This window comes from Chamaea fasciata, unplaced genomic scaffold (assembly GCF_029207755.1).
Source record: "Chamaea fasciata isolate MVZ Bird 193981 ecotype frontalis unplaced genomic scaffold, bChaFas1.0.hap1 SCAF_2, whole genome shotgun sequence".
NCBI lineage: Eukaryota > Metazoa > Chordata > Aves > Passeriformes > Sylviidae > Chamaea > Chamaea fasciata.
In genome coordinates, this window is record NW_027094087.1 from 85,247,399 (window position 1) to 85,262,674 (window position 15,276).

Consider the following 15,276-nt stretch of genomic DNA (forward strand, 5'->3'; position numbering starts at 1 on the left):
CAGGTCAGCCTTCCCAAGGCATCACTGAGAGAGCACAGCACCATGTGTGCTCCCTAGGCTCCTTGGAGAGGAGTGGGAGGGAAAGCTTTGTGCTGGGAAAATCTGGCAAACGGGGAGGAATTACCCTACTTTAAATGTCTCCCATTCCTGGAGCTCCATTAGGTCACTGCCATCAACCCAGTGCCGCCTCCTAGGCCCCCGTTAGGAAGAAGGCCAGTCACCTCAGGGTAGATAGTACACTTCTGATTACACTTCACCTGCAAGGTAGGCGGGGATGTGCTGGAGATGACGGAGCAGCAGAGCCCCGTGAAGGGCTGGGGGAGGTGTCCTGGGCATGTCCCGCACCAACATTACTTCCTGGTCACTGTGCTGCTGCCCTGCTCCATAAAAACTTCCCCCTTAGCATCTCCATTCCCCCACTTTGACTTAGCTGTCCCGTTTGCCTCCAGGTCAAACATTTAAAAAAGTGTTTATTTTGACTATCAGTCAAGTTTCGTGGCCAAACGGGCCACAATCCTGCGAGGAAGTCCTGGGGCCTCTGGGAAGGTAGGAGGGCTGGAGAGAAGCTACAGAATGGGAGCATCATTTAGGCATTTCCCGGGCTTGCCTGAGGACCAGGAGGGAAGCTGCGAGATTCGGGGCGTCACTTAGACACTTTCCGGGGGCTGCCCGACGTCTGAACGGAGGCGAACACAGCCGGTGTCACGAAGCCGGTGGGGCGCCGGAGCCCTCGGGAGCAGCCGAGGCCGGGCCCGTTTCCCCTCCGGCCGGCAGGAGGCGCTCGCGCTGGGAGACGCCAGGCGCGGACGGGGCGGGGCCGGGGGCGGGGCGGGCGCGTGCGCGGCGCGCGGCGGGGCCATATGCGCGGGGCGGCGCGCGGGGCGGCGCGTGGTGAGCGCTGAGGGGTCGCGCGCGCCGGTGCCGCCGCCATGGGCAAGAAGCAGAAGAACAGGAGCGAGGAGAGGTGAGGGATACGGGGAAAGCCCCTCCCGCTCCCCCGGCCCGCCTCAGGGACCCCCGCGCCGGGCCGCCCGCGGCGGCGTGACACGGCCCACACGGCGCTGAGTCAGGCGCCGGGCCCGGCCGGGGCTCGCGGCCTCATCGCAGGCGGGGCGCGCCAGGCCCCACTCGGCCCGGCCGAGCGTGTGTTTGTCCGTGAAGGGGCAGGCGGCTCGATTTCCAGCTGAAAAATAGCTGCTTAGTGCAGTCGAAGTGATTCAAATGTGGGTTTCTTAATTATTTTTTATCTCTTACTAGGCGTTAGTGCTATAGGTCGTGCTGTGACACTGATATCTACATGTTTCGTGTGCTTGCTTAGTAAATGCAGATGGTGGATATTTTAGTGGTTGGAGGATAAGAGGGTCGCCTCTGTCGTTATATTCATATCGTCGTGGGCAATGCCCTATCTGTGAACTTTTTTGGGGGGAAGAGTTTCCTGTAAAGGCAGCTGTGGTAACCATATGGAATGCTGTCCGGATGACATCGTGTATGTTTACACTAGCAGGAAAGAATGTATTCTTATTTGTCACTAGAAAGTAAAAATAGAAAGAAACAATCCGTTTAAAGAGTGTTTTCAGGTTTTGATCGTGACAGGTAGTTAAATGAAAACTGATGTCTTGAAATGTGTATGAACTAGAAACTGCAACATTTTTTCCTTGAGCCATTAAGTCTTTCTCCTCTGGAAGTTCTCCCCATGACAGCTGTGTCACAAAATACTGTTTCATCTCTTAGAACTTATTACTTAAGGCGTGTATTGATGCTGACTTAAGGCTGATACTCTGTATCAGGTTAGGGTATAAACTCTTTCAGTTTTGCCAGTCCTTTCTGGGTAATGAGTATTTTCTTAGTGAGGTATTTTCCTCACCTGGCTGTTTTTCCTGATGTCTTTTGCCATGCCACGTGTGTTGCTTTTTAGTATCATTCTCAACTGGTTTCATGGGCTGTATTTCACAGGAATATCTTGGGAGCAGCTGTGGTGAGGAGGTGAATTGAGTGTGACTTGAGAAAGTAGAGAGAAGAGTTGGATGTTCGTGCTAAAGGAAAGAACACCTGGTGCCTGTCTTTGTAGGCAGGGTGGTAGATGCCACATGTATTTCTTGTTAGAATAGTTGAAATCTTGAGAGCCTAATTATTATTATTACATCAGATCTTCATGTTGCAAAAAAGAAGGACCAGTGATGCAGTTGCAGTAGTTGTGCTTCCTGCTGCCAAGTCCTAAGGTCAGTGGTTTCATGCTGTGGTGCTGAGCTGCTGCAGGGACCTGTCAGCATCAGGTGTCCTTCACCAGGTCCATGGGATTGCTCATGGCTGTGGCTTCACCTTCCTCGCTCTGGGATCCACTTGAGATCATTTCCATGTGCTTGTTAATGTGCCATTGCTCTTCAGTGATTATTCCATGAAGCTCTGTGGTTAGCTACCTCCACAGTGCATCCAAATAAGGGAAAGGCACTGGGTATTAAATACTGTTTCTTTCTTGTTTGTTACCCCTAAACCCAGTTTTGTTCAGTTCTGTGTTTCTTGTAGCTGTGGGGTGTCCTGTGCCCAGTCTGTAGGAGCCATCCCTGTTTATCCCACCTGCCTGTGCCCTGCTGTGTCCTGTCTCTTCCCTGCTCCCACACCAGGCCTGCATTTCTCTACACTGCATTATTGTTGAGGATTTGTGACTGTGGCATTCTGTGCAGTGACTGTCACTGGTTCTATAGGAAACAAACCATGGTTGCAGCGTGTCCAGGTAAATAAAAGTAGAACCAATTAGGCCCAGGCACTTGGTTAGTTAGAGAAATTGCTGTCACAGCTAAATCAAGGAACGTTGCAGGCAGGTCAGAAGTTCAGCCACAGTAAGCCTTGACAGGCTTTAGTCCCCAGGTCCTGCAAATGCAGTACTGAGCTTAGGGATTGCTCCTGGCAGTGACAGTGCTGTCACAGGGCCCTGCAGTTGTATGGCTGAGAGAGGGGTAATGTGGAAGAAGAACATAAACAGGCAGGTGTTTGAGGACAGGACGGTTCCACTGGCTGTTTTATAGCAGGGGCTTTGAGGATGGACCTGGAAGGCCAGTGGTGTTTTGGAACAGGTGTTACCTGCAGAGGTGACTTTCCTTTTCTGGTCACCTTGGTTCTAGGTGACATCCTTGTGAACACCAGGTTCCCCTGAGAGAGAGCGTGCATTGCATGTTTGTGTCTGTGGCTTGAATTTGGAGTTTCAAAATCCCCCATCAGTCTCCCCTCTTTTGCCAGTAAAGTAAGAGAGGAATGGCACTGTGTAATCAAAGACTTCCAGCTGGATTTGCTTGCTGCATCTTCAGTTCTGTGCCATAGGGTGCTGTACTATTTATTCCTTCCTTTTTCTCTCTGTTTTCCCAGCAGTTCTGTTCCAGGTACGATCCCTTACATCCTGTTTGGCTACAGCTCTCAAAGCGTGTGGCAGCTCCTGGGCACAATTTGTAGTGCTAAGGAAGCGAGTGGGAAGGTGCAGGTGGTTCTGTTTGTGTTGTGAGTGTTGGTTTGAGGATTGATGTGGTGACAGGAAGATTTTATGCTCAACACACTGAGACAAATGATGCCAGGTACAAGTAATCTTGACTCTGCTTTTCTCCCCTCAGCCCCATTGCTTTGACTTCTGTAGTGGAGTTTCCTCCTCTGTTCCTGTTGAGTACAGCAGTGGTCACACCAATGGATGCTGATGTATGTCTGGGAAATGAGGCTGAGGACGGATTTTGTCCCTGGGTACTCATACCCTGTTTCTGTAACAGGACCCTCAGTGAGATGATGGTTGTGATGAGCAGGAAAAGAATGGATATGCAAGGCTGTAGCCTGTTATGAATACAGATTGTTACCTGAACACTACAGATCTGTTCATGCTATTCCAGCACATCTGTTGTGCTCTTCTGGACCTCTGTTAGGTGCTCTTACTGCTTGGTTGCTGTGCATCTGCCTGCAAAGAACATGTTTATCTCCAATGGTCAGATACATGGTCACTTTGATGTGTTAGGTGCTTTATAAAGATGGAGAGTGTCTTGGGTCAAAATAGCTCCTAAGCCCCAGGGAAGTTGCTTCAATTGTTTTCTCTTTGGAATTTTTGTGTTTGTGGTGATCACTCCTTTTTAAATGAAATTTCATAGCAGATATTTCAATAAAAATATGAGAGATCTGAGTTTTCAGGCTTTCCTCATTGAAGAGCAGGTGCTCTGATGTATAGTCTGGCTCCTTTTGGGAGGAGTGTTATGTTTTGCTTCTTTGATATGGTTTTAACAGCAGAAGGCATGTCAAGGTTCTGTCCTACTGCCTTTGGAATTGAGTTAGGAAATATTTTTATGTGTGTGAAGAAAGACTGTTCTAAACTGCGGAACTCTGCTTTGAATTTGAGCCTCTCATTGCTGCTGTGGACTTCCTAGTGAGTGTGTGCTGTGTACTCTGTGTTACACATTATTGCTTGCATGGAATATGGCTCTTTCCCTTTGAAGGTGTCAGCTTTTCATGTGCTCTTCCTCTTCTCCCAGCTTTAAATCAGCTGCTTTTTCTCTTAATAGCTTTCCTTAGCTTCCAATAGGTGATATTTAGCTGTGCTTGTTCTTCTGCCCTTTAATAATGTGACCTGGGCATTCCACTCTGATCATTCATGCTCATTGCTCCAGAAATTACAGGTGCTGGCTGTGATTCTGCAGCCAGGAGTCAACACTGCTGCTAATACAAGACTTACAGTGACCTTACTGATGGTGCGTATTGCTTTCTGTCTGGTATTGTCTACTGGTCAGTCTGTTTGCTTCCTTTTCTATTAAGTGTGATAAATAAAATCTTCTCAATGTTGTGTAGGAAAGTTCTTTGAGGGCCAGAAGGTAGTTGGGAAACATTCTGTACACCAGAGCGTCATTGTAAGTTATCTGCTTCTCACAAATATTTCCACAAGCAAAGCCTTCTGCAGCTCCAGCAAGGGGAACAGCTGATAAACCCTTGAAATCCCTGGTTTTCCAATCTCTTCTGGAAGATGGAAGATTTTGTACTGAAAGATGAAGTAAAAGAATGCAAAATAAATTCACCATTACAGAACTTAGTTGTCCTGTTCTATGCAAATGTGTATTTCTGTTCCCCCCAAACCTGTAGTTTTTAACACAGGCATTTCATATTTACAAGAGAACTGTATAGACTTTTTGAATTTGATTTTACAGCAAAGCATCATTGTAAAACGTCTATAAGGATTACAAAATATCTGTGGTAAGAGCAACATAAACCAAAAAACCACTGCACTACACTGGGGAGATTGTAAGAAGCAGCTTTTCTTGTGGAAATTTTTATTCTTTTCTTTATCTTCATGGTGACATCTAAATCTCATGTGTAACTACTGTTTATGAAAAGGACGAAAACAGTACATTGTGAGCCATCAGGAACTGCAGAATCTCTTCTTTCAGTTCTCTGAAGACTTCTGAAAGCCTGGAATATGTTTCTTTCAATAAGAAGAAATGCCGGAAGATGAAATATTGGTTTTAATAATGTAGGTGGGCATTATTCGATCTTCAGGATTATAGGCGATATAAAGTGTAGTTCTGGAGATGTTTTAAATGGTGTTTTTGGGATGTATTTTGATTTTATACAGTAGATGTGTAGGATATGGAAGCTGTGAAACACTGAGCTTGGTGGTAGTTTCTGTTGTCTTTGCACTTACCTTAAACAAAAAAACCCCCAAAACCCAAAATAACTTATTCAGGGAAGACTGAATGCCAGTTTTTTACTTAGTGTTTCATATTCTTTGCTTTTAGTCATTTTATTCTCTGGAGATATAAACACATAAACTGAACCTTGAAGAGTTGCCTGATTCCAGAGAACCACGACAGAAGCCTTTTATCTTCAAGTTTTGCTCTATCTTTGTTTGAATGAGAATTTTAGCTTGTGGGATTGTGATGTGTGCTTTTTTTTTTCTTTGGGTTTTTTTTTTTTTTTTTGATTGGTTGTTCATTTGGTTTGGTGTTTGTTTTTTGTTTTTTTGGTTTGTTTTTTTTTTTTTAGTGTGAGTTATAGAAAAGAGACTTCTTGTTTTTTTAGAATTTTTTGAGTTAAAGGTGTGTAGTTCTCTATCTTTTTTTTTTTTTCCCAGAAGGTTTTGCTTAGTTGAGAGTTATGCCACTCTTTTTTTCTCCAGCCAAACTTGAAAGAGAAGGCATGACTCCTTACTATTAATAATGGAATCATTGTCTTGGGAGCCTGAATGAAGAGCAATTACCCTTTTAGTCAGATTTTCCTTCCTTGCTCTCTCATGTAATTAGGTGGCTTCACCACCTTCCTTCATCTCTGAAAAATCACAGAGGTGTAATTCCATGGAAAACTCAGTCCAGTTGAGCTGCTGGACATTTCAAACCCTGTGGTGTTACTCTTGCTGTCCCCAGCTGTCCCTGCTTCCACTGCAGTGCATTCAGTGCTCATGGGCCAAAGCACCAATCAGGTGTGTGTTCTCATCTGCCCAAAAAGGGGTTTCTGCATGGACTTGTGGCCATGGGATTGCCTGAGCTGCTAAGAGGGGAAAGTGTGGCTGGGAATGGGCAAGGAAGTCGATTCTTCCCTCCCCTGCACTCCAGTTTGAGGAAGACGCAAGACGAGGGTGCCCTGTTTCTGGGGCTGTGGTTTTATTTCTGTTCTTTCAGCTCTCAGCAGCAGTGATGGGTTGTCTGGCTGCTGTTCACGTGGCCACTCCTTCATTTTTCATTTCCTGGACTGTGAAAGGAGCACAGTTCATTCTTTCCTGAATTTCACACTGCCTCAGTCATATGTAAGTTAAATGTTTTCAGTGGAGGAGAAGAAACAAAACCAACAAAAGCCTGTGGTGTTGATGTACTTGGATAGGGCAAATAGAAAAAGGCCAGGGCTTTGTTTCCATGTTATGAATAGCCTTGCTGAGCCAGCAGATGCCTGCATTTCTCATCTCATAACCCACTTAAAGAACAAGTTGGTGATGTGAGGTTTGAACAATTCAGTGATTACTTCCAAAGTGGCTTGTGTTTTGTCACATTTTAAACCAGTTGCTCTAGAAGAACTTGGGCTGGTATTTTGTCCTTCAAGCAATCTAAATACTGCAGGTGAGAACACTTGCAAGTGTGTCATTCAGCATTGGCAACTTGCTGGTTTGGATAATCTTGGATTTACAAATGCATTTCATTGCTGGGTGTATGGCTCACATATGGAGGATGGATCAGGTGCTCTAGGGAAACAGTGAGAAAGATCTGTCTAGATGTGTGAGTTTTACTTGGTCTAAAACTACTGCAAAACCAAACACATAGCTGGAAAGAGATGGTTCAGCTTCTCTTCAGTCTTTTTGAAGGTCAAGGGCTTTTTTTTCTTAAGCAAAGAAACTGACTTAATGCCAGTGATGTTCCTTTGAAGGTGGTTAAAAGAGCTGCTGTCATGTAACTGATGAAACACCTCCAAGGCTGCCTCAGCAGAAATGAGTTCTGATTATGCAGGAATGTGGGCAGCCAGTTCACAGCAGTGATGCAATTTTCTTGCTGTGTCAACTTGCTGACTCTTCTGCCCCTTTCACAGGAAAGTTTAGTTTCTTTGTTTCAGTCTGGTTTTAATTGCACTGTGTTTTCTTATGTTTCAGCTTCACCTTAACAGAGACAGCAGAAAATGAATCCTGGGTAAAGGACTGTGGCATTATTTGAGTTTCATGTTAACTGTAAGGTGAAGGCAAGCATAAGTAATCATGTTTGTGTGGCTCAGTGCAATGGATCAAAAAGTGCTTGTCATTTTTTGGTCTGTGTGCACACTTCAGTTTTATTTTCAGCAGGACAGTGTTATCTTGTTGACTCTGTTTGCAAAGCTGCACGCTGAATTTCCAGTAGTTTAGGGCAGGTCTCATTTTATGTTGAATTCTGCCATTCAATTTCTGCACTTTTCATTTACCTCATTTCAATAGATTCAAATTGATGTGAATGAGGGTAAGTCAGCTCCTTTGTACTATCCTGTTGCCCCACTCCTTCAGTTCATGAATGGCTGAGTGGTTTTTCTTTGCCCTTTCTCTCCCTGCTGCCTGCTCAGGATGTCACAGCTCTGTCATGTGTGGCTGCACGGTGCCTGTTCATAATGAAGTTTCTCCACTGTGTTTGGCGATAAGTATTGTAGGTACTGCGATAAGTGCCCTGGAAGTCCTAATTGTGTGTGGTCTTAAAAAAGCATAGGAGGAAAACAGGGAGGAAAGCACACGTTTGCTGGTGCTCTTGCTAATCTAAGCAGCTTGTCTGTTATTTTACAGTCTGTGGAATGCTCTTGGGCAGATTTCCTTCCCTAGAACCAGCACAGAAAGCTGGAGGAGCTTGTTTGGCAAGGAAAGGCAATTATGCATTTTAGCTGCAGGAGTTCACTGAACAAAGAAAATGATGAATCTTATTAACTCTTATTTCAAGAGCTGTAGCACTGTCTTCCTGCATTTGGCTTTGTTTTCTTGGGCAATGCTGAGGAAGGCTTTCAGATTTCCATGCCTAGATTTGTCTGGTACAGAGATTATATTGCAGACAGTATCTGTCCTTAATATGGCAAGTTCACACTATGAAAATCCTTTAATGATGAATTATTAACTATGTCAGTACTTGAAGTAAATTTTTCACCTTCCATGGAAGAGAGAGGTGATAAGTAGTTAAAGTGTACTTCTAACTGTTCTGACATACTTTGTTAGGGAGCACTGATATTTTTTGTTATTTGAGAATTGTAAGTTTAAATCTTGTTTTGGAGCATGGCAGCTTCTGTTGCAGTGAGTAGTGCACTTAAAAACACCTGTAATATTGTAGACTGAAAGAAATGGTGCAACTTCAGAATTTAAAAATAAATCTGGCTATTTGTGAACAAGGATTAGAAACTGTGAAGTTCACTGTGTGAGGGTTTTTTTAAGCAAAATGGGAAAGCATGTCTGTAAAAGACTGGAGTAAACCCTAGAATGTGGAAACTGGGATTAACGTGAATTTCAGCATCTGTAAGTAAGAGTTTGTTTCAGGGTCAGCTTTGGTATTCAGATGCTCCCACAGCCAGTTTCTGGGTTCTGGCTCTTGCAGGCCATTGCATCAGAAAAAGAACTTGAATTCAAACTGTGCTTGTTTCTCATGTTAAAAAAAAACAAACACCCCCTGAAATAAAATAAGCCAAACACCTTAAGGCGTTTTTAGTGTTTTTTAGCAGATGCAATGTAGCTGAGGGGTTGGTTTGTTTGTTTTTAAACTGTGTTTCTAGTCTTCAAAACTGTTTCCTTGCTGTAGCAGCAGGAGAAACACAGCAGAGTTGGTTTTTTTGGTGTTTTTTTTTTTTTTTTTCCTACAGGCTGTGCATTTATCAGTCACAAGATTTTTTTTCCCTTTTCTGACTCAATAGCTTGCAACTGTGCGGGATCTTATAAATAGCAGAGCTACTGGATGTCTTTGTACATCTGACTGAGCAGTGGTAGGTGACGGCTCTTTTATTTCCCAGCTGTTTTTGTCTTCACACTGAAAGAAATTTCATATTTCCTCTTATAGCCAGGGTTTGGAATTGTAGCTTTATTTGTTGTTGAACATTTTTGTTTAACATGTAATATGAGCAACTTAGGTTGTGTTTTGGGTATCCGTTTCTGTTACTGGCCTGATTTGATGATTTGTTTGTGTGAGAGATGTTACTGAACTTCTTCTGTTGCCCATGTCTGTCTTAACAACCTCCAGACACTTACTTGGGGTGGTCTGGGTGTATCTGGTCCTGGCTTGGTACAGGATGTTGTGCTAGCCCGACATTTAACTTGTGACCCAATGACTATTCGGGAATCTGTCCTTCAGTGGCATCTCCCTTGTAATGCAGGTTTTCATTAGTCTGTGCAGACAACTTGTACTGAAAGCCTTTTGGGAAACAGTTGAGTTCTTAATGTAATTTCTAGGGCATTAAGGTAGATGTTTTTTCAGTGTGAAGTGTGTAAATGTTTCTATGTGCTATTTTAAATATTTACATTACTGTAATCCTGCTTAAATGGCAAAAGGCAGTCAAATTGTGTAGGGAAAATGTCAAGCACTTTTTCTTTTGGATTAGTGATGTGATTCTAAAGAAAAAATATTTTGTTTGATATATGAAGTGTAGTGATCTCTGTATTTGTTATTTATTACTGCACTCTCCTTTCATTAATGTGACTTGTCTTTTGCTATCTTAGGCACAGACCTGTGGAAAAATGTCTGCAGCCATTTTTTTGGAAACTGCTTGTTTATGTTTGAGTGAAGTGCACACACCTAATCCCTGCTGTAACTGAGTGCATTGAAACACTGCTTCAGCAATATCAAAACTCTTTTTGTATCTGGCAGCAAAAATAGAGGCTGGATGTGAAGGATGTGAATAACACAGGTGGCTTAGGCTTCACCTGTGAGACAAAGAAAAATCAGGGAAGTAACTCCTTCTCTGCAGTGCAGTAGCACTTTGTTTTCCAGTTCTCCTTGAGCCTCTTGTGTTGGGGTAATGTGAGGGGTTTTTTAGCGCAAAGCATTATGAGCTTGGATGGTCTAAGGTAGTGAGGCTGTGAAATGTGTTTATAAAGTCTTCATGCAAAAGCAGTTTGAGGTCAAAATTGAAAACCACAGGAGCATTCTGGTCCTTTCAGGCTCCTCTCTCAGGCCCTCTTAGGGTCAGACCCTGGTAAAGGCTGAATGGGACCTTTGGAGATCTTGGAGGTTTCTGAAAGAATGTTTTGGTTTCTGAAATGTGTCTTGGGGGGCTGCTTAAAAACCTTTACAAGAAGAAGTGCCATGGTGTATCTAACACTGCCTGTAGGAAATGTGATACATGTTGTGGATCAAAGTGCAGTGGGTTCCTTATAAAAAGGAATAAGAATCTCCCAGGAGTGGGGGGAGCACCTTCTTAATTTTCATACTTTCTTATGAAATCCTAGTGGAATCTTATTAGAGTTTTAAAAGGTGAGGAAATTCAGAATCAGTGTAGGAATAAACTTGTACTAATGGAAGGCAGTGTTTGAATTCCTTGGCTTTCCAATGATGTTGCTTGTCAGTTCTTAGGAATTATAGCTGTAATTGCATGTAGCCTTTATTTTACTTCTTCCTTCATTGAGGCTCAAATATTTGAAGCTTGCGCTGTCACTTCTTAGTCAATTGTTTGTTTGGGTTTTTTTTTGGTTGGGGTTTGTGTTTGTTTTGGGGTTTTTTTTGTTTGTTTAGGTGTTTTGTGTTGTTTTTTTTTTTGTCAGAAACCATTGACCATTTCTTCAGAAACTTTCATAACAGTGAAAGCCAAGTTTGAAAAGGTTTTTGTATTGATGCCACTATTGTGACAGCTGGAGGATTATTATTATTACTATTTTTATTATTATTATTATTCCTCCTAAACTGTTCTTGCTGGTGGGTGTTAAAGCTTAATGTGTGTCAAATACCTTTTTTCAGTGTTTGAGAATTTTTTTTCCCTAAAGAAGTTTTCTTCTTCAAAGTTCAGTTGAAATGAGTTGATTTAACAGCAAATAAAATTTTATCTTCTTAAAGCCTGTGCCCTGGAAAACATGAGGTACCACAGAGGTCTTTGCTTGTAGCAAAACCCCATGTGTTTGATGTTTGGACCTACCTTTCTGCTAAACTGCACTGTGAAAAGTCAGCCTTGCTAATATCTGTGTAAAGGATGAGCTGTTGAAAGGCCTGGTGCTTTAATATCTGCACGGGCATGTGGTTTAGGTTCTGTAGTGAGGGCAGCAGAGCAGCCTTGGGAGATGTAGTAGCAGAGCATCATTTGGGTGTTTTCAAACTACTTCCAGCTTGGATATGAGTCAGTCTCTTCCATTAACTTCTGGAGGAAAAGGAGGTAGCAAGGGAGCTTAATAAACTTGATATTCATCAATTTGTGCAAAAACAAATTTGAGGGCCTGTGTGTAGGCCTGGGTCTAATATAGTTAGGCTGGCATTAGGGCTTTAATTCTAGGTATGGAAGTGAGTGGGTTTCTTATTTCAGCTGTTACCCCTGATAAACAGCCAGTTAAACTGCTTATAAAAACAACACTTTAATTGCTGAAACATCCAATCATCTTAGGGTGAGAATGGCCAAAATGTGTTTTTTCTCTTGAGGGAGGTGAGGATCACTTTAGAGATCTTGCATTAGCTGTTTAAGAGATACATTTCTTTTGACAAGTGTACTACAAATCAAATCAGCACATCAGGGAGTATTACTGGGTGTATTTTAGGTGTGTTTTTTCTTCTCTTGACTGAAAATATCTCTGGCAATACAGGTGTTGTACTGTGAGGTACTTTGTTGTGCTGCTTTTTGTTTGGTTTGTTCAGTCTACCCAGCAGAAAAGATAAGATCTTAAAAATACAAATAATCAATGTTGGCCTTTAAAGAAATGCTTTGTTACTTAGCTGTGCTGTTGTCACATGTAGACAGGTTTTGGTGACTTGTATATTCCCAATATGTCAGATAAAATGTTTGTTCATGTCAACATTCACTTGAAAAGAATGCAGCTCTTTCCTTTTTGCAGAGAACTGCAACTGAGACTTACTGAATATTAGAATCTGTAGCTGAATAACTAAATACTTGCTTTTCTTTATTTAAAGATTCAGCTTCTGGATTTATAAATTGGCATGACTGAAGCTCTGTTAGTTTAGATTTGCTGATATCTTGAAAGTCCTGAATCTGGAAGCATTTTTTTTTTTGTTATTTTCTGGATATAGTTTTGGGTACTTGGTGAACCAGCCTTTGGCTGATTTATCCTGGTTGGGTGCTAATAAATGAGGCAGTGAAATTGTAAAACAACAGTTTTCTGCCCGGTTATCTAAGAGGCAGTTAAATGAAATATTAACAACTTGTTGGTTAAATGGGTTTTGAAAATGCAAGTTGTGATAAAAGTAGCATCAGACCAGTTTTGATCTGAGCACCAAAGCTCTGTGTGAAGCATGGAATGAGTGAATCTCCTTTCTTACAGTTGGACTGTGAGTGGGATTAGGTGGGAAAATGTCTGGACAAAAACTTCTTTTGGCTTTCTTCAGGCTTCAGAGAGGCAATACTAAGGCAAGTGGTACAAATTATTTGTTTGCCAACTACATCGGTATTTTTTATTATCTGCTTTAAGGTCGAGCTTGGGACTGAGCTCTGTTCATCTATGTGACTTCTTTTCTTGAAAGATAATAAAAGTTTTAGTCTGATGGTGAAGCATAGGCAGCTGTTACTGTGAGCTGGAAGCTGTAAAGAACTTTCACTTATTTCCTAAATAAAAATATGGAAGTTTTTTTTTGTTTGCTAAAGGGTGTTTGAAGGAGCAGATAAATATCTCTTGGTAGGATCCCCTGGTTGTGAATTTGTGCTTCATTTTTACGCTTTGATTGTGGTGGCTGCTTTTCTGTCAGTAACAGCTGTGATTTGAAGGGCCAAGCAACTTGTCTTTTGGAGGACCAAAGTCTGGTTCCATTCCTCCAAGAAGTTACATCAAATCACACAGCTTAACTTTGAAAGTTGGGGTTGCAAGAACTGAATGTGTTTCATTGTTCCACCTCCCTTCACACACTGAAAGTTTTTTCCTTCCCTTCCTACTGAGTGGAATAAGGTAACGGGATAATTGTTTGTTAAACATGGAACTTTTTTTCCTGCATTGCACATGTTTTTTGATTGATTTTGCATTTTGAAACTTTTTTTTTTTATTCAGATGGCTTTTACTTATGTCACCTTCACATTTGAATTACTGATAACCCTGCTTTCCTTCTTCATTTCAGTGCAAAAGATGATATTGACATCGATGCCCTTGCTGCCGAGATAGAAGGTGCAGGAGCTGCAAAGGATCAAGAGCCTCAGAAATCCAAAGGCAAAAAGAAAAAAGAGAAGAAGAAACAAGATTTTGAGTAAGTTTGGGTTGTTTTTTTTTTTTTTTTCCACCTGCCTGCTCTTATTCCATTATCCAAAAGCTCAATTACTTAAGTGCCCGAACTTCTTTCTTGTTTTAGTGAAGATGATATCCTGAAGGAGCTGGAGGAGCTGTCAATAGAGGCACAAGGAGGGAAGGTTGACAGGGAACAACCTTCTACAGGAAAGGTGAACACTCAGAGGGAGGTGGGCTTGTTAATAGGATATAGTTAAAATATGACACATTTCTGTCCCAGAGAACTTCTAGTGTTGCAGTGTAGATTGAGATCCTATGTGAAATGTGCAGCTAGCATTTTCTTTTAATTATATTTGCTTATATTTTTGTAGTAAAGTCAATCACAAAAAAACCCATGTCTTCATGCTAATAATTATTCAAAGCCAATCAGAATAAATCTGAATTGTGGGCTGAAGTATGGTACACTGAGCAGGAATAGTTATTGCTTTCAGGCTTTGTGTTCAATAAGAGAGGTTTTTCTTGATGTGTTTCAGTGGTACTTCTTAACTCCTGATGGCAAGTAATTTTGCATGGCTGATTATTGAATTGTTTAATTACCAGGTTGAAAATGACAATGAAGAAAGCTTATCAAAACAAGATAAAAAAAGAAAAGGGAAGAGTAAAAAAGCCAATCTGGAAAATGACTATGACTGTGAGGAAGTGGAAGATAAAGATAAAAAATCTAAAAAAACTCAGAAAGCAAAACAAGACATGCTTTCTGGCAGTGATGATGATGATCATGAGACACAGGTTAAGAAAAGCAAAGGGAAAACTCAGAAGTCAAATAAAAAACACGATTTGTCAGAAGAAGATGAAAGTAACGTTAAAAAAAGCAAGGAGCGTGGGGGAGGAGTGTCTACAGGCGAGAGTGGTGATGAATCAGATGAGGTTTCCCAATCTAGAAAAGGACAAAAGAAAAAGCCAAAGTCTGCTCCTGCTGCAGAAAGTGGAGATGATGAAGAAGAACCTTCATTCAAAGTAAAAACAGTGGCTCAGAAGAAGGCAGAAAAAAAAGAACGTGAAAGAAAAAAACGTGAAGAAGAAAAAGCCAAACTGAGGAAACAGAAAGAGAAGGAAGAATTAGAAGGTGGTAAAGAACCAGCAAAGCCAAAGGAATCTCTAAAAAAAGCTGAAGAGAAGGCTTCTCCTGAAGTTACAGCAATCCCTGGAGAGAAAGGAGAGACTGCTGCAGGAACAGAAGGTTTGTAACATGGTTTCTAAAACTGTAATTTAAATACTGTAGTTTTTATAAGGCCGGCGAAGTGCCAGGCAGTGAGGCTAGTTTGTTGGTTTATTTTGAATTGTGAGTACTAGAAATTTGGTAGCCTTGTGTGCCTCTCTGTTGGCTCACAGGTGGCTGTGTTTTCTGGCCTGTAGTTTGTTCAGGTACATGAGAATGGAAGCCAGGTGGTGAATTCTCATTACAGTATGTGATTACAGTTCTGTATTGC

The 15,276-nt window shown here is 41.9% G+C and overlaps 1 protein-coding gene across 5 annotated transcripts in view; it reads left to right on the forward strand.

Annotated features, from left to right (window-relative positions):
* The first annotated feature begins 856 nt into the window (after positions 1-856).
* The window catches only part of EIF5B (eukaryotic translation initiation factor 5B), a 35,921-nt gene continuing 21,501 nt past the window's right edge, over positions 857-15,276 (forward strand). For 3 of the 5 annotated variants that reach the window (XM_066176576.1, XM_066176579.1, XM_066176577.1), the window contains exons 1-4: positions 857-964; positions 13,683-13,808; positions 13,911-13,998; positions 14,387-15,026. In XM_066176576.1, coding sequence (XP_066032673.1) covers positions 930-964; positions 13,683-13,808; positions 13,911-13,998; positions 14,387-15,026 — 889 coding nt within the window. In that variant the 5' untranslated portion in view covers positions 857-929. Of the gene's footprint in view, positions 965-13,682; positions 13,809-13,885; positions 13,999-14,386; positions 15,027-15,276 lie in introns of those variants that run through there. The other 2 variants (XM_066176578.1, XM_066176580.1) reach the window with 2 other exon arrangements.